This window comes from Haemaphysalis longicornis, unplaced genomic scaffold, assembly GCF_048455015.1.
Source record: "Haemaphysalis longicornis isolate Haplotype H1 unplaced genomic scaffold, Haemaphysalis longicornis Haplotype H1 scaffold_7, whole genome shotgun sequence".
Lineage (NCBI taxonomy): Eukaryota > Metazoa > Arthropoda > Arachnida > Ixodida > Ixodidae > Haemaphysalis > Haemaphysalis longicornis.
This window is the reverse complement of record NW_027526422.1, coordinates 23,456,045-23,478,217: the sequence shown is the minus strand read 5'-3', so window position 1 is coordinate 23,478,217 and position 22,173 is coordinate 23,456,045. Positions and strand designations below refer to the sequence as shown.

General features: G+C 48.5%; 1 protein-coding gene across 1 annotated transcript; it reads right to left on the bottom strand.

The window, feature by feature from the left end:
* Nucleotides 1–5,943: 5,943 nt before the first annotated feature.
* On the bottom strand, nt 5,944–12,584 carry LOC144147293 (uncharacterized). The gene is made up of 5 exons (XM_077679390.1): nt 12,475–12,584; nt 12,186–12,287; nt 9,486–9,536; nt 8,839–8,889; nt 5,944–6,442 (listed from the first exon to the last, which is right to left on the bottom strand). Exons 2-5 carry the CDS (start codon nt 12,270–12,272, stop codon nt 6,293–6,295), a joined length of 339 nt encoding a protein of 112 aa, XP_077535516.1. The 5' UTR covers nt 12,273–12,287; nt 12,475–12,584; the 3' UTR covers nt 5,944–6,292.
* Between the last annotated feature and the right edge of the window lie 9,589 nt (nt 12,585–22,173).

Sequence of the window (22,173 nt, the reverse complement as noted above, 5' to 3'; positions counted from 1 at the left end):
CGCTTCTCCCAACACCTCGCGTAGGCAAATGCGTTCATGTAAACCCAAAACGAAAACGAAACTGCCTGCAATCCATAGTAACTTCCACAAACCATCAAGCGCCAATCCGAATCCAGAACTACCCATCACGCCCATTGAGGCGTTAGGGAGCGTACATGCGCCGCGCCTTCGTCGTTTAAACGACGAAGGCGCGGCGCATGTAGGCTCCCTATGAGGCGTGCGATCGCAGCGCCAGATTCATCTCTAGTTATTATTGTATGAAACTCTATGCCCCTAGCATCCCAATGCATTGCAAAAAGTGTAGAGAAAGTGACATCATTTTTCTTGAGCCCATAAACAGTGTTGCCTAGTTTTTTACAGTTGCGGTGGCTAAACCTGGCGAAATGCCACGGACAATTTTTGCGGCGCCTTGACTGTGGCTGCCTCGCTACGTTGGCAACACAGCGGGGCGGCCGCTCGGGTGTCGTCGTCGTCTGCAATCTGTGCACTACAGCTGATTTCGCAGCGTTTCTTTACTGCCATTTTCTTTGTGGTCTAATGTTCCTCAGAAAACAACACTCGATGGTTAATAATTGGCGTGGTCGGTGAGCATAGTTGCCGTTATCTTGTGGAGATATCTCGTCGATTCGCGCAGTGGTTTTCCATCCTTATCGGTCTGCCGGTGAAAAGGTGCGCGTTGGCAGCTTCGGCAGCGTCGACCCACTTTCTGTGGCGATTTGCTTCAGTTGGGAATATATTCTCAACGAACACAAAACAAAGTGAGGCAGACACGTAGTGCTTCCGTTTTGCTCGACAAATAGCGCATTGGCGAATATATGTACTTACCTGTGAACCGCGAGTGCGACCGGCCATCCGGCACGCAACAGTGAGGCATCTTGCAAACCACTGCACCCGCTTATTCACGCGAAACGAGATTAGACAGTTTTAGTTTCACGAGTGTACAGAGTTCATGTACGCAAACGTGAAAAGCGTACGTAGTCCACCCGCATGTAGTTTGCAACTCGTGCGCGACGCTCGCAGCGCGTGGGGTGCCTGGATTCCTAGCACCATCTACGAACAGAAACTGCAGTAGCCACTCGTGATCCCGCGAGCCTGTTGCTATGACGACGACAAACGCTGCTTTGCCAGGCTTAAGAGCTTAAAAATCGTCCTTTTATCTCAAAAACGAAGGCCGTTTTTCGATTGAAACTTTGGGTGAGGGTTAGAATGGGCAAATTGAAGGCGAAATCAACAGCTTAGAACATGACATCGCACCGAGAAATTAGCGACGAAGCTGTTTTCGCTGCGAAGCGGGAGGGCAGGGCGACGCCATGTTAGTCAAATCAAACCGGAAACAGCAGAGGATAGTGGGAACAAGTGCGGGGCTCCATGGGATCATGTCAAGGCGGCTGTGGCTTCACAAACGTGACGTCAGGGCCTCTCCTACCGCATTTTGATGACGTGCGCGCTACGCGTGAGCGGTTAGGTTCGACGCCACCATTTGCGGGGCCTCAAAACGAAAATGTTTTTTTCTCAGATAAACCGTCAATACTCATCGCGGGTCCCATAAAGATACATTTTGCTCAGAGCTCCAGAGCTGCAAAGGACGTAGGAGTTCGGAAGCACGACTGATTTCACTGAAACTGACCAAACCGCTCGGTGAGTGGTGGCGTTGTATTCGGTTCCTTCTATACACCTCCGCCCGCTGCCTCGCTGGCGTCCGGTTTACTGTGACGCAAACAGCGGCTTGCGTAACGTTTGATCGGCGTTTTATTAGCGATTTCTCAGCAATTAAGGTATTTTTCGACGCCGAGTCAAAATGGCCATGGGAAGGTCAGACTTCCGTTTGAAACCAACTTGCTGTTTTCCTTCAGTGCCCCTTTAAAAGTTGAAACTATTTCGGAGGTCTTCTGCAATTCATAACTCCCCTTACGCCCCGCGACTCCGTTTTTTGTTCTTCCTGTAGAGCAATTGTGTGAAATGGTTTACCTAGGGTACTGTTACGTGGCAGCGGACACACATGAGGAACCATAGCAGATGATGGATGATTTGATTTTTTATTTTGATTGAAGGGTTTAACGCGCCGTCGCAGCGCAGGCGATGAGGTGGGCCGTAGTGGAGGGCTCCGGATTAGTTTTGACCACCTGGGGATCTTTAACCTGCGCCGAAATCTCGTCCGCACGGGCGTTTTTGCTTTTCGCCTCCATCAGAAAAGTGGCCGCTGCAGCCGGGAATCGAGCCCGCGACCTTGTGCTCAGCAGCGTAACGCCTTAGCCACTGAGCCACCGCGGCGGGTATGATGGATGATCTATTAAAGACGACAGTCTTTCGTGGGCTACTTAAACGCAGAAATTTTGGTCTGTCTGTCTGTCTGTCTGTCTGTCTGTCTGTCTGTCTGTCTGTCTGACTCGATTAAGCCACCGGCCAAAGTGAAATAAAAGCTGCGCAATAGTCCTATGTACTCACGTCCAAATCTAAACCTCTAAGTCTGGTGTCAATGTCCGTACTTGTCAACAGTCATATTTGCCGTGTTCCTTTATTAAAAAATTCATGGATGCTTCGTTTTTCCCATAGCAAGTGAAATACTACACCAGCTGCAGAAAACCTTCGCCTGCTGTATCCAGCGCTACTATAGCTTCTGGCGGCATTTAAGGAATGAAACGGCAAACGCAACGAAAGGTTCCACTAGATAGGTTCCACGTTACGCTTGGCACGCTCGTGGGGTAGGGCAACGTGCACTCTATAAACTTTGTATACTATAGTCGGGTGCCTCGATTCACGCGCGTTTTCGCCGCACAGCATCGAGGCACCCGAGGCTCGAGGCCGACGAGCAGTGTAACGCGAAAAATTTAAGTCGAATTTAGCATAGCAAACCTCTAGCGTGGCAGTAACGAAATGGGAGAAGAACTGCATGAGAGGTGAGCGGGAAAGAGAAGGGAGACATTTACTTGGCAGGGGCGCAAATCGACAATCGTCTTTCGTCAAAATTTGCAACGAGAGCAGCAGATACGCGGCCATTTTTTACATTATATACAAGCGGCGATGACAGAGCGCGTGTAGGCTGCACACCAGCCACTCATTCGTCGTCGTCGTCATCGTTGTCGTGGATCGGGGCTATGACCCCATAGTGCATTGTCGGCCATGTCCCGTGAAATAACCCGCCCTTCCCTCCACCCCACCACCAACACCCCGGTCGAGGACGAGCGTCCCGGTCGAGGCAGCAGTCAGTGATTGAATGGGGTGAAAATGCGAATGAGAGTGAGGAGAATACGGGTCGAAAAGTTCTTGCCACCAGCGATGGCGATGGAGAGTTTGATGAGCGGCGGCCCCAGAACAGCGATGCCGGCCTATGCAACGAGGCAGCGTCCCAAAGCCCTTGGAATCACGCCGGAGAACTGGGCAGGGATCGGCATCGGCTTGTTGGGTCGCGGCTGGTCACTTCGGCATGTCTCAGCGGATTATTGGCTTGTGTAATCACGTCCATGGCTCACCGGGGCTGGGGTGGGCCGACGTGATCCAAGAGGCTCGGTGTGTTCGCTTCAGGAGCCGAGGCCAGGCGTGAGGTTCCACGATGGGGATCAGTACCCAGCACCCTTACCAAAACGTTACGTGGTGGCAGGACACAGGTGGGAGGAATCATGGCAGATGATGGAGCGTCTATTTATATTATGTACAAGCGGCGATGACCAATCCCGGGTAGCGTGCCCACCAGCCACTCCGTCGTCGTCGTCGCCATCGTTGTCGCGGATGTTGGGTCATGACTCCATGGGGCATTGTCCGTCATGTCCCATGGCAGTATGGTATCCCTATCGATGAAATATTGAAATTCGGTGGCCTACACTGGACTCGAGCGGCGCAGAACACCAGCTGTTGGAAGCCAATGGGAGAGGCTTTCGCCCTGCTGTGGGCCTGAGTGGGAGGTTTATGATTATGATGATAGTATTATATCATGGGAGAGATTAGTATTTGCCATAACAAGCATTTACTAGAACTATTTTGATGGCTGAGCACCATGGTTCATTCGCATGATCCCCAGATTCACGCGGCCATAAATTGTAACCAGGACCTATCATAAAAAATTTTATTGGCTTCATGTAGCCCTTATCCCCCCATCTACATTCACATTGGATGGACGAACTCAAAACGTATTCAAATGGTTTGGCAAGAGACGGCGACAGCAGCCGTTAGAAGCTTATGGTCGATTGAAGAACGTTAGCCCTAATGTGACATATCCAGGTACAGCACCGTTTACTCGCACGTTATGGGTGTGTAATCGGCACCCAACTTTAACCCAGATCCCCAAACCAACTGTGTCATCCTGGGAAGCGATTCGCCTCTGACCGCAGCCCAGCGACACAGCTCCTGCGGAAGTCCAGGGCATAGGAAACCTTGCCCAGTGCTTCCAAAAGAGGTACCCTGGACTATCGGCGTTTAGAAAAAAAAAAACGTATTCCTGTCCTTCTGAACCCGCAGCTTGCCGTACATTGAGTTCGACATTGTTTGTCCCATCGTTAGGCTGAACGTTGGGATCCCCGGACGCAAAGACTGAATATGTGATTCATGCACCCCCTCAAATGAATTGGCCAGTGACAATGACAGCAGCTATAGAAGCCCACGGCCGCTTCATTCGTTTGAATTGCGCTGCGACATGCACACACCCATTCGCTATTCATGCGTGCCCACTTATGATGATTGGCCGTTGACAGGCAGCTGCTGTGAGGGTCTGCCGAGTACGTAAACTTTCAGGGAAGGCGACGTCAACATTCACAATATCAACCCGCAATTCTCACACACTCACTCAGGGGGATGTGGCAAAAACCACTAGGGGCGCATGGTGGCTTAAGAACTTCCGTCTTGCACGGCGACGTCAAACTCCCACCCGCGCCTGTGCTTTCAGAAATACGATGATTGCAGAGCCCAGTGGTACGCTGTAATAACGCACGGTTTGCTTGGCTCCGCACGCCCCGTATGTATACGGAAGAAATAGTGCCGGTTTAGAGTGCATAGACTGCCCGTTGCAAATCATTGTGGGCGCTCCTGTGAACCTCACAGCCTCAACAGCACAGAAATAAGTTAGTGACACGTACATCTCCACGTCGCGCAACCAATTGCAGGAATGAAGCTGATGACGCAGCCCACATTGCCAAGGCCAGGGTTGGGGTCGGCGCAATGCTCGACGAAATGCTGGTATTCGTATTGCAGCATCAGTAGGTGCTCAGGTGTCATAGCTAGGCCAATGTTTTCTGCTGTGGTGTAAATTCGAATTCTGGCGCCGAAGCTACGAATAGCCCGTCGATGGTACAGGCGCTGTGATCGGGGGCTGCGAATTAGCTTAGACCACCTATAGGGCTGGAATCTTGACACATGGGCGTTTTAGTTATTAGCTTTCATCAGAAAAGCAGCTGCCGCGGCTGGAGAGTCCTTGGGATCAGATGCACAGCGCATGAGCGACTGAGCCACGGCGGCGGGTGTTGGACGTTGGTGGCCTTGCAAGCTAACACGGGAGTGTTGTTACTGGCGCTTCATAAGCCCGCCTGCAAGTACGCACCCAAACATTTACATGGCCCAATAAGAAATCAGTGTTGTCAGGACGCAAAAATACTAACAACCCGGTTGAATCTAGCTGGAAGCAATTATTCCAGTGTCAGTTATTCACGCACAGAGTACATAACTAAGCCATGGTCCCCGGTCACAGAGTACATAACTAAGCCATGGTCCCCGGTATACCAACATCCCATAAAACCAGATTATATGAGGTTTTCCGAAGCGCTACAATTTATAAGAAAAGCTTTAACAAAAGCCAATGAATTCTTTTATATTTAAATGCTACAAAATAACGTATCTTACGACATATTATCGCAATATAAAAGCCGGAAAAGCGTTTTTTTGTTTTTTGGGGACGAGGGGCCGTACAAATTGCAGGTAACCTGGTGGCGAGACCTAAACGCCCCACAGATGCCGCACTACTACTTTAACCTTGTCTTTTTTTACACGCTCATCATTCGAATAGTTGCACAGAAAGAGGCCCGTCAATGACCGGATAACGCTAGCGTTTTATTTGGCGCGTCTGTTCAACTGCGGAAAATCAGCGTTCAACTACAACCCTGTTCAGAAAATGCGATGCGCCATCGTCATGCTCAAACTTTCCAAGCTTGACCACAAAGTTGCAAAATGAGGTGAGCGTAAGAACACAGTTTTAAGCGCGGTTTTCCAGGCACTGTAGTACGCTGCAGTGCTTAAAACTCCGCGGCCCTCTCCATGAACCGCTTCCGGCCATCGGCTCACGCGAGTCCGTGGTCTTGAGTGCCAATCGTCACGCGTTCGCGACATTCTCGGTGGACGGGACGCTGCCGAGCGAGGCGATGGGACTCGAGCTGTCGTTCGCTTCCAGCACGGGAGCACCGCCCCGGGCCTGGAAACGGAGGTGCTCCTCGTAGCGGGTCAACATGTACACAAACAGCGCCTGCAAACAAAAAAACCCACTGCTTCATTCAGTCTTCATAAAGTGATAATCAATCGTCATCACAATCGTAAGCATCATCATCATTATCATCATTATCCCAGTTATATCCAGTGCAGTACGAAGTCCTCTCGCCCCATAGACATCCCAATATTGCCATAGTGGAGTGCCCAAATTGATCCTTCAGCCCCCTCCCCCTACCAAGTTTCTTATTAAAACACAAAATCAGCTTTCAGCTGCAACGCTGCGGCGTGAAACCGTTGACAGAAAGCAGTGAAAGAACAGGGAATACAGCGCGTGTGCGTGATGGAGTGACGTTAAAGGGACCCTGCAAAACTTTCGATAAGCGCTTTCACTCTTTCCTTCGCGTCTGGAACCACTGCGAAAGGTATAGTTATCGCCAGCATGGAGCGGCACTGGTTGATTTGCTCTTCGCACCAGATACGCCTTCCATGTCAGCTTTGTTTTTGTAGCTTTTTTTTAAAGTTGCTATCGAAAAGCTTTCATTGCTGCAACTTAAGGAAAACCAGTCAACAGCCGCTACATGGCCTCAGTGATGTAATTCGAGCTGTCGAAGAACGTCGAGACCGGGAAAGGGAGAAAAATCTTTTGAGCGAATTTACAAGTGATCTGATGGGCACAGAGAAGTAATTATTGGCTGAGGTACTTCGCGACCCCTAATCTAAGTACTGGATGTGTTGGGTGACTACATTCTGCAAGCATTTAAGATTTCAATTAGAGTTGAAAAAAGTGTTGCAGGGTCCCTTTAAGCCGTACCCCGAGCCGGCGGTAGCACTGTCTGCGACGGCGCGGCAATAGCACCGATGCCGACGTAGTTGTTAGCGAAACGTCAAAACAAAGCGGTGGCTGCTCGCCCGCCCTTTCTGCCCAGAGTGCCCCTTGTCCGGCCCTGCAACGCGTCCCGTACCATCTTGCAGGCTTAATAAGATGGAGTGTGCAGCCAGTGGGCAAAGAGTCAGTAGAGGGGATGGAAAATTACGGCCACGAAATGCCGATAGTATTGGGCGACACAAAAAGAAACGCGCTTACAATGCCACTGCTAGAGTAAGCAATCGTGACCACCCGCACTACATGGTGTGTTTTAACAGCGGCACTGTTGTATATCCAGCGTTTTCGTAGATCTGCTGAAAGTCTTGTGTCACGCAGAAATACGAGCATGTTCCCAGACCCGCCAAAAGATGGCGCAGTGGTCTCGCAGGCGTGCGTTTCTCTCCCTCCTCCAGGGGAGAGAGTGTCCCGCCGTAGACGTTTAGCTGCCGATTCTTTTGCGCGAAGCACGGGATTTGCGCGGCGACGGCGCTGCCGTTCTCGGACGAGCGTCTGTTGGCATTTGATCTGAGAACTTCAGCTCTGCTGCTTCAGTAGATTTCACACTGGGTGCAGCTGGTCTTAAATTTTTATAGCGGAATTGTTGTACAAGCCGTAAGTTTAATTGTCGCTGCAGGAAAAAATACCAAGAAAATGATGGGTGCTCGTAAGCGCGTGCCTCGCGGCGGCTGCCGAGCGTTCTCGGCACGCGCAATGGCTTTAGCAAAAAAAAAAAAAAACTGGCAAAGACCCCCCGAATCGAGAAAATGGCGAGCGCTCGTGAGCGTGTGTTTCGAGTGGACGCGCAGCCCCCGGCTCACGCAGCGGCTTTAGCAACAAAAGAAAAAAATCTCCAGCGCTCTTGTCAAGTGCTGCCCTGCATGCATAAAAAAAAACTCCAGCGCTGCCCTCAAGCGCTACCGAATATATTATACCTCCAGCGCTAATACTAAATATGAAAAGACACCCTGCTTGGGAGAGGTCACCCTGGTGGCCGCATTCTCTAGAAACCATTATGGATTATCGAAGACATGGCTACTGGTGCGCCATCTTCCCCCAAACGACTTCGAGATCCCGCCATCGCTGCCTCGAGTCGATGAAAAAGAGCTGGTGGAGATCTACAATGCTGAAGATGACTTTGCTTCCACCACTCGCCGCGAAGAAGACGAAGACCTCTTCGATGCATACGGCGACGATTGCTAGCAAAGCAACTGTGCAAATAAACAATGTTAGTGAAACTTGACTATGTGTCTCGGAACGCTCACCTACAACACCGTTCCCATTCAAGTCCTGCGAGTGATTGCAAGGTTCCCTGGATTTTTTTCTTCGCGATTTTGATGGAGAGAAACTCCGTAATTGCGAATTTCTCAGTACCTCCCACGCTGCCCACAAACGTTGCTATTTATGTCATTCAGAAACATTTAAGAAAAGACTGGTTAGTCAGAACAAACTAGGTACACTATTTGAATCGCGAAAAAAGCATCTCTGGCTTGAAATGCAACTGAGTGCACTGTGTGAACCGTCAACCTCTCAGCGACGACGAGACTGTGGAGCATGCCAGCAATACTTACGTCTACTACGCTGGTCATGAAGATGACGGGCACTGAGAAGCGTCCGAAGATCTGCATAAAATACAGTAAAGTTCCTTCATCATTCGATATTTTTTTAAAGCAGCGGGAAATTAGAAGTCCCTGATTGGCATGCATAGGGACCCGAACATTTTAAAGAATAAAGCACCAATGCAGGACGCACGCCACGCTTTACAAACACGCAGAGTATAACGCTCGTTGTTTTTTTTAGATTACTGCGTCCTCCGCATTCCCCTGATGTGCTATGACTGAGAATTGCATTACCCAAGGATCCCGCTTCTTTATTGCATGCCCTACAAAAGTATTCGTCCTTACCATAAAAGCAACTGAATTTTTCTAGGTTTCCCTTTTTCATTTTCATTCCTTTTCCTCCTGTTGCCATAGAGAAAGACACAGAAATCTGTGTTACAAAACCAACCGCGTCTGCTATTTTCTTTAGCGAGCTGCGTATTGTGTAGGCTGCTTGTAACTATCGCTATATATCAAGAGAATTATTTGAATACATAAATGCACATTTTCGTTGCATTTTATGAACGTATACATAAGAACAGTTTTGAATGGGAAACTTTCTTGTCTTCTACGAAGACAACCTAGTTTTCTAGGATTTCAAGAAGACACAATGCGCCCACCTCCTCTCGGTGCAGTTCAAGTAGTTCGATGTGGTGTACGATGGATTCTTTCTGAAAGTAAAAGTGAATAACAAATTATCACAAGTAACAACGTGTAGTTTAAATTGCTTCGAAGTTATGGATGCGTAAACATAATCCCTACAAAATAAAATCCACAAAGAACATGTACGATTGATGTCCAAGGTAACGCTTATTAAAGTTACTTCATATGTAAAAATAGTGAAACCATGCCTGAAAGATTAGGGGAAGAATTTATATTTTTACTTTGTGTCTTAGAGGACACGGTGAATTTCAGCCCCAACGGTACCAGTCAGCGCGAAAATGAATACTGGGGTGAACCCGCAAGCGACGTTCGCTTTGCTTCACGGAATGCAAACAAACACGCAAAAGACAAAAACAAATAAAAATTGCCCTTCTATGCCGTTGCATAGCCAGCCACCCATTTCCCGTCCTTTAAGGCGAATGCAACTGAAGAGAATTGTCAGCTCAGACAGAGCGCTAATCCATGGTCCTTGTTTTCTCTCTGCCTTACTTCCCCTTTGTGAAATAAGGAACGAAGGAGGCCATCGCATGACAACTAACGCTTTTTTCCCGAGCTCCGTGTTAGCGCGGGCGACGTAGGCAGATTTTCTTTTCGGCAGCAAATGAAAAACAAAAAAAAAGCTTTCAAAATGGTGTATAACATGGAGATAAAACCAAACACCAAAGCAAAAAATGTCGGCTCGAGTTGCTTCAAACACAACAAAAGCAAAGGTTCAGCAGATGGCGTGCGAAAATTGCGATCACGGGCAAATTGATTGAAATGAGCAAACCTGCATGAATTTGTCATGATGAGAGTGACAGGGAAGATCGTGTAGGACGGGAGGGGGAGGTAGCAGAGGGTGTTGCGTAGCAACGCTGGCAGAAGACTGTAAACTTTCGACTATGTTTGCAGTGAAGCGAACAGTCAGGCAGCCGTTTTTTACAGCGAAACTGTATGTGCCTGTGTTTTCACGTTTAGCTTGCGTAGATAAATCAGCGTAGACCAGAAATTTTTTGCAACCAAGAGCTAGGGTCTTGTGTATACCTCTTGAAAGGCTCCTTGTGTGACTTTTTGGGCGTAGTTTTTTGCGGCCGGCTCGAAGGCCTTCTTTCGGAGGGACATTTCAGCCGGAGTCTTTATGCAGGCAAAATACAAGTTTGTTTTATTCGAGAGATTTCGTGTTTTATAGTGCGCCCAGCGTTTTCCGGCGGCAAACGGTGCCGTATTCACTGAGGAATTAATGAATTTAGGTTAAAACATTGACTCTCCCGCCAAATCGTGTGTTTTTGTGACGCGTGCCATGTTATCAGAACAGCGAGTATTCAAACGAACTCCCAGTGCGTCAATAGGCTCTGCAGCCTTGCTTGCCGAGAGTCCCCCCACACGGCGCTAGCATACTGAGACGCGGACCGTTGTCCGCCGTTGCTTTGTTTTCGAACGTATTCGCACTTGGCTTATTTTTGTTACGATAGAAAGTAATAGTTTCGTGAAACGTGGGGTATGCTCGACAAACAGGGTCACGTACGTCACCGTCGCTTACGCCAGTCGGCCAGTGTCGTATAAGACAACTCCAGAGCGGCGGTCTGCTGTGCAGAAAGTGTTCCCAGTACCAACAGCAGTGCGCATCGGTGCTTCTATGTTTACGTGTATTTTTGTAACTTTCATTGTTTACCCCTTTCTTACTGCTGTAAACTGAATATGCATTCCAATTAATCTCATATAGCTCGTTCGGCAAGCTTTTCAGCCCTTCCTAATTTTATTTTGCTTTTGCCGGCCTAAGCCAATCGCAGGTGGGCATATGACATCATGAGTTCTGTTGCGGGAAATGAGCTAATGGGTCGCGTGGCCACTCCTTTTTTCCTAATTTTATAGCTTATTTCAGCGAAGTGTGCGTTAAACGTGGTGTCATTATGACTCTAGCGAAGCAATCTTTCGATGAACTTGTGTTTTGTGTGCGTGGCCCCTGTAACGTCTAAGCCCGGCCATATCTACAGGTGTCCCGTTACTCGTACGCGGGTGTAGGGGAGCGGCAGGTGGAGGGGGGCGTGCACGCGCAGCCAGGTTTCACGCACTCATCGATGTCGTGCCGGTTACGCTGGTGCGAGATTTCATCGTGAACGTCTCCTTTATAGGTATGACTTGACTGCTGTAGAGTAGATTCAGATTCATGGTGAAAAACAGCGCAAGAAACACAGGGACAAAAAGAAGATGGACGACGCACAGCGCTGAACCGAAATGGGACGACGTACAACGTCAACGCTGTGCCTCGTCCCATCTTCTTTATGTCCCTGTGTTTCTTGCGCTGTTTTTCACCATGAATCTGAATCTGCCCCAACTAGCCCAACTTGCCATCTTACTTCTGCTGTAGAGTAGTATGGGTTGCTGTGTTACTCAGACAGTGAGACGCCTACGACGCGGAGGGGAAACTGACTGCCACATTCGTGTCCGCTGGAGTAAAACTGTAGTTCTTCCAAGTTTCATTCAGCTAATTAACTCGGAAGTAAAGCCAATCGCGAATTACAAACAGAAGAGTTCATGCTTCATGCCCTTCTTAAACCGCTCCCTCTTCCGCAGGTCACCCTTCTTCACAGGGACAGGCGCGCTAAATTTGGCGGCAGTTGCATATATGCTTACGCTACGTAAGAGCTGCTTCAGAAGATGGTGACGCGTGCGCTCACCTCCAACATCTGCTCAAGCGCTGACAGGGTGGCGTAGAAGGTCATCCCGATTAGGCGTACTGCCATCGCCGTCGTGTAGAGCATCATGCGATTCAAGCAGTCCTGGACTCGAGAAGCGACACAGGCAAAAGAACAACCATGGTGAGCCTTACGGCATCGGCGCACATTAATGTATGCTTGAGCACTGGATACTTTGGCAAGTTAGTCACGCACAGAATCTGACTTGGCGAGTTAGGGGTACGTTCACCTTTACCAGCTATTTTTAACTTACCACTGCATTGCCACATACCTGGGAAGCAGCGACGATCCAGGCGATAATGCAGCCCAGGTTTGCAGACCGCAGGAGACAGCCAGAGCCCTGCACGATCCAGACGTAGATCCGCCCTAAGCGGCCTTTAATGGGTTGTTTATGTCTTGCGCCTATCAGTTTTAACTGCACGCGTTTCTAAAAAAATTATGTAAAAACGCACCATAAGCCCTGTGTTTATGAGCCATTTTTAAAAAGTGGTTAAAGTTGATTAAATAACGTTTTAAGCGGCGTTTTTATTGTTAGCGCTTTATGTATTTTTCATGTCTACGAACGAAAAGCCACGTCTCTTTAAAGCGTGAGGAGTTTTATGGACGAAGCATTGTAAAACGACGTCCCACTGTGTGTGCTATTAGCACGCGGTAACAATCAAGGTCGCACGCCGTTTAAAACATTGATTTACACTTCCAGCCTATATCTCATCATATGGATATGGATGGTGCGTCGATAAATCATTGATGGACACCAATGTCAAAATAAAACAGTTCAGTGCCACTCCATTCTGTGAAGGAGGATTGTCTGCGAAGCTGTAGCAGTACGAAGCTGTAGCAGTACAAGAAGGGCACGAAACAAAACACATCCGCTTGTAAAGTGCCATCGAGTATATTTCTTGTTAAATTCCTGAATGAAATTTCGAAGAATAGAATTTTATTCTAGCGCACAAACATGAGGCGGTCCGTTTACCTCCCGCATCGTAGGTATCTTACTGTCTGTGTGACACACTAGCCCAAACCACCAGACCACGGAGGACAGTATCCAAATCGCATCGGGGAATGAGACGTCCAAGTTGAAATCACCCACCAGCCCAACGAGGTAAAAAGGTGCTGATCGGGTGAGAAATTGCCGGCATACCACGCAAGGCTAGGTCCACCCGTCAATAAACATCACCACCACCACCACCACCACCATGTCATCCGTGAGCGCCTGAGGCTTGGCTGCGCTTTCACGTCGTCCCCCTCCACATTAACCCCGCTCACACACCCGCGCACGCGTAGCCGAAAACCGGGTATGTGCGTGTGCTTTGTGCGTGCACCCAAACCCGTGTGCCCAAAACCGGGTATGTGCGTGTGCCCCAAAAATTATTTTGCTTAAGCGTGTGAGAAGTTTTTTATCATCTAAAAACCCTTCCAACATCACAAATATGAAGTCAGAAATAAAAATTGGTTCATTAGGACAGACACTAGGACGCACTGGGCACTTGGAAACACTGGGCACTGGCTGCCCATATATCACTTGAACAAAAGAGCTGCTTTGATCACCATGATTTATGGTTCAAGCAAAGACAATAACGCACATTTCTATTGTTATCATTTGTAAAAAAAAAAGGAATTTCACAATTTCGGTTACCTGTCATTACCCCATTGAGCCACCCGAGCAAGATGCGGGTTGACAGGCGTAAACAATATTTTTTAGCAAACGGAAGTACGCTCTGTCCTCTCTTCTTTAATTTTTGAAGCTCCCGGATCCTTTGTCCGTCGATAGATGGTGTTAAATGTAAAAAAAAAACGCAAAGTTCGAGAGAAAATTAGCAGTGGATTAGCTCGGTTGTGCCAGGATATACTTAGCGTGAGGCTGAGGTGATTATTCCGTTATTTTGTTTGTTTGTTCCGTTACCGCAAGGTGCCTGGTCGCGATATCTCGTTTCGTTTAAAACTGCTCTGGACGCAATGTGCAGCATATCACCGTGTTCAATTGATGTTTTGCGTCCTGCTGCAGGGTCCACTTTACGGTTGATGAAATCAAAATTTCCCGCAGCGACGTGATACCGCTACCGCATACCGTACAAACTCGGTATAAGGGAGCAGGTTGATTCAAAATCTAGCTGCACGTGATGTGGTCCTTGATGATGATGATTGGTTTTTTATGGTGCAAGGGTGATGTGGTCCTTGGCCACAAATTGCGTGCACTGAGAGCAAATCACCTCCGCATTTAACGCAATATCACTTATAACTGCGCCATTTTCCCGCTTCCTGTTGCGAGCACTTGGGTGCATATTGGAGATGCCTAGGTGGTCAAAATTACTACGGAGCCATCCATGACGGCGCGTCTACATGTTCAGGTTTAGCTTGGGCGTGTTAAGCACCCAGAATCTGAAAAATTGAATTTTATGTTCGGAGGACTTAGCTATAATGAAGGTTTACTGTTTCGTTTTTCGGCATGGAAACTGTAAACGAGCCTCAATTTTCACTTTAGGACATCTCACGCGGTATCCGAGAGATGCTATTTTGTTTCGTTCTTAAAGCTGAAGAGCAGCTGTTCCACACCGTCACCACGCAATGAAAAGACGGTCGCCTTTCCAGCCTTTGCACATTTCTCGCAAAGCTCAAGTTGGGGAGAGCGAACAACTACTGAAACGTACAACTGTGAAATTCGCAGAAAATTGAAGCAGATAAGGAAACTCACTGGCATGCCTGCATACGCTTATGTATAAAAGAGAAATAGCACTCACTGCTCGCCTCGCACCACATTGCTGAAATAACCATGACGAATATTTCCATGGACAGGAACACTAGCGTTACCAGCTGTATGAAAAGAGAACCGGGTGAATGTTCTGTTTTCGCAAGGCACATCATCATCATCATTTCTACTCCTTTCTATTCCTAATTGCAACACCATAGCCAACACTATCGGTTCCTACACCTCCTGCTGCATTTATCAGCATTCATTCCACTTCCCTTAGGGCTGTCAATTCCTTTTTTTACTGGGAAATAATAAGCCCGTAGAATAATTACTGCACCGTGATGGTGACACGGAAAATAGGCATTTGGCTAAATACCATTCTCCGTAGTGGCAGCTGCCCCCAAATACAGTTACCTACATGACCGGGCTTTCCAAATCCATCCAATCCCTGATTTTATGGCAGCTTTTAAGGTCGATAGTCTCTCTTGGGCAACTTAAACGCAGAAATTTTGGTCTGTCTGTCTGTCTGTCTGTCTGTCTGTCTGTCTGTCTGTCTGTCTGTCTGTCTGTCTGTCTGTCTGTCTGTCTGTCTGTCTGTCTGTCTGTCTGTCTGTCTGTCTGTCTGTCTGTCTGTCTGTCTGTCTGTCTGTCTGTCTGTCTGTCTGTCTGTCTGTCTGTCTGTCTGTCTGTCTGTCTGTCTGTCTGTCTGTCTGTCTGTCTGTCTGTCTGTCTGTCTGTCTGTCTGTGACTCAATTCAGCCACCCGGCCAAAAGGAAAAAGAAGCTGCGCAGTAGTCCAATACATAAGTGATATTTGGAGTGTTTCTATAACAATTCATGGATGCTTGGTTTCGCGATATTCAAATGAAATACTACATCGACTGCAGAAAATCGTCGCCTGCTGTTGCTCGCGCCATTACAGCTTCTGGCGGAATTTTAACAAAATTAACGGCAACGGTAATGAAGTGTTAGACTAGATAGACTCCCCGTTCCGCTTAGAATGCACGTGGAGCAGGGCAATGTGGTTCTATAAACATTGTAGTAAGGTGGATCTAATCACGCGCGTCTTCGCCTGACAGCAGCCCTGGCATCAATGCACCCGGTTTGGAGCAGTGGAACGCGGTAAATTTAAATTGACTTGCGCATACGCCTACCGTGTTATCTTGGGAGGGACGAGACGTGAAAGGAAGTGCATGAGAGGTGAGCGGAAAAGAGAAGGGGGGCGTATACATGGCAGGGCGCCAGTCGACTATCGTCGTTCGTCAACATTTGCAACGAAAGGAGCAGATACGCTGCATTTTCTCTCGTCGCTTTATTCGGCCTCGACCTCTCGTCCTAAGGAATCATGCCGAACGATGGGTCACATTTCCTGTGTCCCTGAGCATAGTTGGGCGTAAGTGCAGTGCATCGGGCGCATTCATGTGTTGCGTATGCGCCAGGTCAAAGGAAGTAGCTGAGTCCCTCAATACTTTTCGAAAAGCATTGAAGGACCCTGTAAGTAGTCAGGCCAGGGGGTGGTGGAGGGGGGCGGGGGTGCTAATAATTATCAAGAGAACTAAACCTTGTCTCTCTTTAGTTCTCAAATGTCCTGCAGCGCGGTGCCCAGGCCGCCCGAGAAGCAGCTCCGGATACAGCGTGATAGTGCAGGTATCAGGTCGCGATAACAATAAAAAAAAAATCAGGGTAACAGTGCATAAAAGCTTTTCCCAGTCGGAGAGCAATGACCGGTAGCCTGTTTCTGACCGACTAGTTTAGTATAAACGCAAATGCACCCCCCCCCCCCCTTCAACCACTCCTCATCGCGTATCAGCTGTTCCGGCAACCCTGTAGACGCAGTGGATAATTGTACCATTGGTTTCAATGATTGACGCACGACATTTTTTACATCTTCAATGGTGAAATTGGAAGGAAACTCCAAATTTGAACAGATCCCCGTCAACCAGAAAGAGATTATGTATCATGTACGCTATTCGATGGTAGTAGAAACAGTTAATGTATGTTTTTGCATATACACGGGCTGTTACTCACCGCAAATACTAGGGCAATACGCCGTACTGCCTTCCTGCTTTCGGTGACCGCACATCCCATGTCAAGCGCGTCTTCTTCTTCTTCTTCTTCTTCTTCTTCTTCTTCTTCTTCTTGTCCTCCTCGTCCTTCTCCTCCTTCTATTCACACTCTACCAAGTAGCCTGGTAATTGTAACCAAACCCGGACTTGTCCCCCCCGTTCCTCATCTCCAAACTCGAGAAGCGGGAGAACTCGCTGTGCAAGCCACACCTCACCGACTATGTAATGTTGAGGGAGAGGGCAGAACGTCGGCAGAAGAATAATCAATAAACGTTTTGCTCTCTCTCTCTCTCTCTAAATAGGGCAAACAAAGTAGCTTCAGGAAAGAGAAAGATTTACATGGTTTCTAAAGGACGCAGACAGTGTCAGGATGCAAGCGCGAGCATTTGGCTTGTTTCCGCGGGGCTAGCTGAACCTTTAGTTGGTGAGTAGCAGACGATGGGTACTTTCATTATTTCACGACGTTTGCTCCCAAAGCGACTTAAAACATTTATTAGGTTAGTTATTAAAGCTGTTAATTTTTATTGCGATTTCAAACATTAGAACTCGTTATTAAAGACGTTAACGTTCCTCAGGCTACCTAAAAACCAGAGTTTCGGTCTGTCTGTCTATCTGAAATATACGCTTAGTGACAAGGAATCCCCGTTACATGTAGACATGACCTCTTCCGTTACTATCCGTCACTCGATTCGACAGCGCGGCGAAAAGACGGAGAGACAGAGACGGAAGAAACTTTATTCAAGCCCAAACGGGCAGAAGGAAGGCGGCGAAAGATGGAAGTTACTTACCCTTCCCCGTTAGATGGCGGCCATGAGCCCGAGGGACCTAGCGGCAGCTTCCGCCACTTGAACGGTAGTTGCTTTGAGTCGGGGTGAGAGCTGAGCAAGACGGCCTCCCATTTCTCTCGAGTCCTGATGTTTAAGGAACTATTACGTGGGTGAGGTTTCGTAAGCAAGCCCATATATGTTGTATGGTAGGTTTCTTTGCACCATTATTCCCTCTGTCTGAAAATGAGTCCGGGAAATAGCGGTTTTAGAGGACGGGCTTGGGGAAGGAAAAGCGAAAGAATGTACAGGCAAATCATTCCAAGGTACTGACACTGCTGGCATCAGCCCTGCATGTGCACATTATGCAGTGAAGATGAAATCCCAGAAATACATGAGGAAGATATGGTTGCACAACGGAAAGGTTCGCCGTCCATCTAACTATAAATACACGTGCAATGACTGTACAAGTTGTCAAACGAAAAACAATTAGGCCAAATAGAGGTAGTTGAGCATTGTCTCAAGTTCTGTCAACAAATGGCGCAAGGAGAGAGCGAGCGTGGGAGAACTGACTTCGACTGAGAAAATAGCCATTGCATTAATCGTGAGAGCAGTGATAAGGCAGGGCAAGAGCTTCAGTGCTGGGTGGGTGAGAGATAAGAGGGACGTTATGAGGCAATGGCGGAGAAAGCTTATCGTCTTTCGACAACATTTGGAGCGAAGCAAACAGATACAGTGACATGTTTTTACCTTCCAACTGCATTTCCAGCCGGCAGCAGAGCGAATATCTAAGCGGGGGTCAATCTCTCCCTGCGTTCACTATAAATTGCTAAGGGTTAATTTCCGTCATCATCATGCGTAAGGACAATCTCACCGCAACGAACCCCATGTTCTCTCCATTTCTTCTCGTTCTCCACGGCGCTACCTCCCCTTCCACCGCCCGTCCCCGTTTTCTAAACCAGCATTACGGAGGCACTCCCCTCACACGGTCAAGAACTACCTCAGTCACTGTTGGATATGACTGCTTGTATCCTCGAAACAGTGATCGGCCTGCCCCCGATGGATTACATCATGGCTCCTCCACCCCACCTGACGAGGGAGCCCACTATATCTGCCAGTCTGCCGCACGTGAGGCATGAAACATCGGCCTGCTTGGAGAACGTCGAGGGGTAGTACACAACACAGCGACATACATTTCATTGAAGTCAAAAGTTTGTATGTCAATATATGCGAACATCTGCATCTGGCTCCTCGGATACCAGACCAAGCGCTTGTGTGTTACTGCATAACATGCTGTTTCGTCAGTTAAAGCGTACCTTTCAACAGTAGGGCGGACGCTATCAGCGGAGAAGCCGTGCTTTGTCCTATTTTCCGGTGTGCGGCACAGGTCTACACGTGTCAGGATGGACCTGAATGGCGTTACCATCCGCCAGACTACTCATGTACAATTTCTATGAATCGTCCTCAATCATAGGTTGAACTGGCAAAAGGCTCTCGATTCTATGGTTTCCTCTGTGGCGGCCAGACTTAACGTACTGTGGAGAATTGTGGGGAAATCACCAAGCCTTTATCACCAAGTTGCACGAAGCCTTGATCTTGAACCTCATGCTATGCCAGCTGCCTCTCATATCGCCTTCACGGACTCGATTGGAGTGGTTGGAATCCTCACACAGGCAAGGGCTTAGGTTGTCTCTTGGCGTTCTTCAAGTAGCTCGGAACAAGGTCCTCCATGAGGCGTAATTAACCCCTCTCCGTCTTCAGGCTTCTCAACGTTCGCTTATGCCAGTGTTGGGCCCGGGGAGAAACCAGTGCTTGATTAGCATTACTGAGGCATCTATGCTTAAGGGTAGGGTCTCGTGCCCATGCGACATGAAAAACTCTTGGAGAACAGGGTCCCAAATGGCCAGGAAAAAGCTATTTTGAACGCGACTTGGTCCCACAAGAGGGTGGATTGTGCATTGACCGTCCGTTATATGCGCTCGAAGCGTTGTATACCTGTTGCTGAAGCCCGATCACTGGTGCTGGAGCATTTCGAACGGGAGTATGGTCCCTCTTGGCACATATAAACTGATAGATTGGTTGACACAAAAAGAGGGGTGTGCGCGGCGGCTTTTTTCCTATCCAGTATGAATATTTCTGGGGCTGCCAGGGTGACGCCTTTGTTTCATCTACATGGAGTGAGTATGTAGCTATCGAACGTGCATTGCGTAAACTGTCATCGTCGAAGAACAAGAACTCGCAATATTCAGCGATTCAAAGTCAGCTCTTCTCCTGTTGCAGCGTAGTATGCTGCCTATGGAAAATACCTGTCAGCGATCCCTACCTCTACTAAAACGCTCAAGCATGAAGGTTTCATCGTGAAATTCCAGTGTATCATGTCGCACATCCTTGTAGCAAAAGCGAAGATGCTGACAGCTTAGCCAAGGACGCCTTATCATCTACAAGGATGGTAGGATGGTGCAAACGCGGTGCGATTTCCAACGGATACAGAAACAGACTGTTCGCGAGAACTTTAGGCCGCTGTGGTGACCAGTAGATTAACCTGTCGTGAAGAAAGGCCTAAAGAGAGCCGAAGCCTGTCTGCTCCACCGAGTAAGAACAGACTTAGCCCGTATGTCAGCTTCGTTATACAAAATAAACATTTTGTCACCCCCCTTGCGCCCGTTCTGCAGTGTGACTGGTGACATTGATCACTACATTATGAACTGCTGCAAACCAATCTTGGGCGGGCGAACTTTGCCCGTGATCTCCGGAAGCTAGAGGCGAGCCACGCTACATAAGAGGACATTATTTTTTCTTAGTACCACTGGATTGTGCAAAAAGAGGTGTTTTGTCTTCTGGTGGGATATTTTCCGGCACTTGCGGCTCTTATGCAAGGCTAAGTCCGCCTTATCCAACAACCCATTGTACTACCAGAGTCCTTCAATGCCTTTCTGGTCATGAAATTTCGCCGTCACGCTATGGGAAAGCTTCGTACGCTGCCGCGCCGCGGCGCTGGTGTTGATCGGAGGGCAGCCGGGGGCGTGGTCAGAGCGCGTTTGGGAGGGAACGGACCACAAAGTAAAATAAAACAGACGCTCGACGCCTTATCAGCAGTGCGCTTTCGCTTTACGTGTCGTGGGCCTCTCAAATGTACTTATCATTTTGTGAGTGGCGAAAAAATTTGGTGCGAACGGGCATGCTGCTTCTGCGTTCCTGCCTGCCGGTCTGGCTAAAGAGCAGCGGCGGCCGCCCGATGCCCTCCGATCTGCGGTGGCGCCCCTCGCGCTAGCCTTTGTCCCCGTACGAAACTTGGCCGGGAGTTTCATGACCAGAGAAGCATTGAAGGACTCTGGTACTACTACTAGTGGCGGCCCCTCTCCCTTCGTCGGGCAGCCGGCTATGGCGCCTCACATAAATTTCCGAACTTGCGGCGAAAGTTCTCCATGACTCATAGCCCAGGTCGTTTTGTCCGCAGGCTTTCTCATCTCCCAATGTGGGCCGCGTTAGCACGCGCTAGAACCCAAGGAACCGGATTCGCGAACTCAGCGTCTGTGCTCCCCACTCCAGGCTCAAACACACGTGAACTGGCGAGGAGAAAAGGACAGGAGTGACCACGCCACGAACGCTGGGCAGAGTGTTCTCGAAGGTCGAGCTGGGCGACGCAGGGCGCTCTTCACGAGGCGAACGCCACATCAATGCCTATATTCTCTCCCCCGCCCACCTCTGACGCTATTGCACTTACATCTGGGTCCTCCCGCGATAAACAAAGTGGACGATTGCTCAAGTTAATTCAATTTTTCCGCGTTCCCCAGCTTGTGCGCTATCTATTGGCAGCTTTCATTACTGTTAGACTTCATGAAATGCCAAGCGCGAGCACTTTTTGTATTTTTGGTCAATAGATTGTTTTCAACGCGTCTACTTAACAAATTAAGCAGCCTTGCATCTTTAATTCAAATAGTACTGAAAATACGACTCATGTATCGAATGTTTGCCTCAAGTATGCATAATGTTTTCTTTTTCCTTAATGTTAAGCAGTATGAAGGGTTTTCCAGATTTAGTGGCTTTGAAAAGTTGTGCGGATATACTTCTAGTTCCGATAAGGATTGGCCTGGTGGCTGAATCGAGGGACAGACAGACAGACAGACAGACAGACAGACAGACAGACAGACAGACAGACAGACAGACAGACAGATAGACGAAAATTTTCGCTTTTAGAAGCCCAATCCAGACTATCGTCTTTGAAAACGTGACTACAGGCCACCGTTTATGCAAGGACCACGAGACAGACATCGGTCATCACAGGAAACCGCAAGGGCAAAATATAGAGAAGGAAACCCCTAAACCTTTTGCAAGACTTGTACGCTGGCGGCATGGCGTTCTTCCGGTGGCCCGCCAAGGGAGGAAGCCTCGAGGAATCCTCCATTAATTATGGCCCCCGGTGACACACGTTCTCCCACGGAGTCCGGGGGC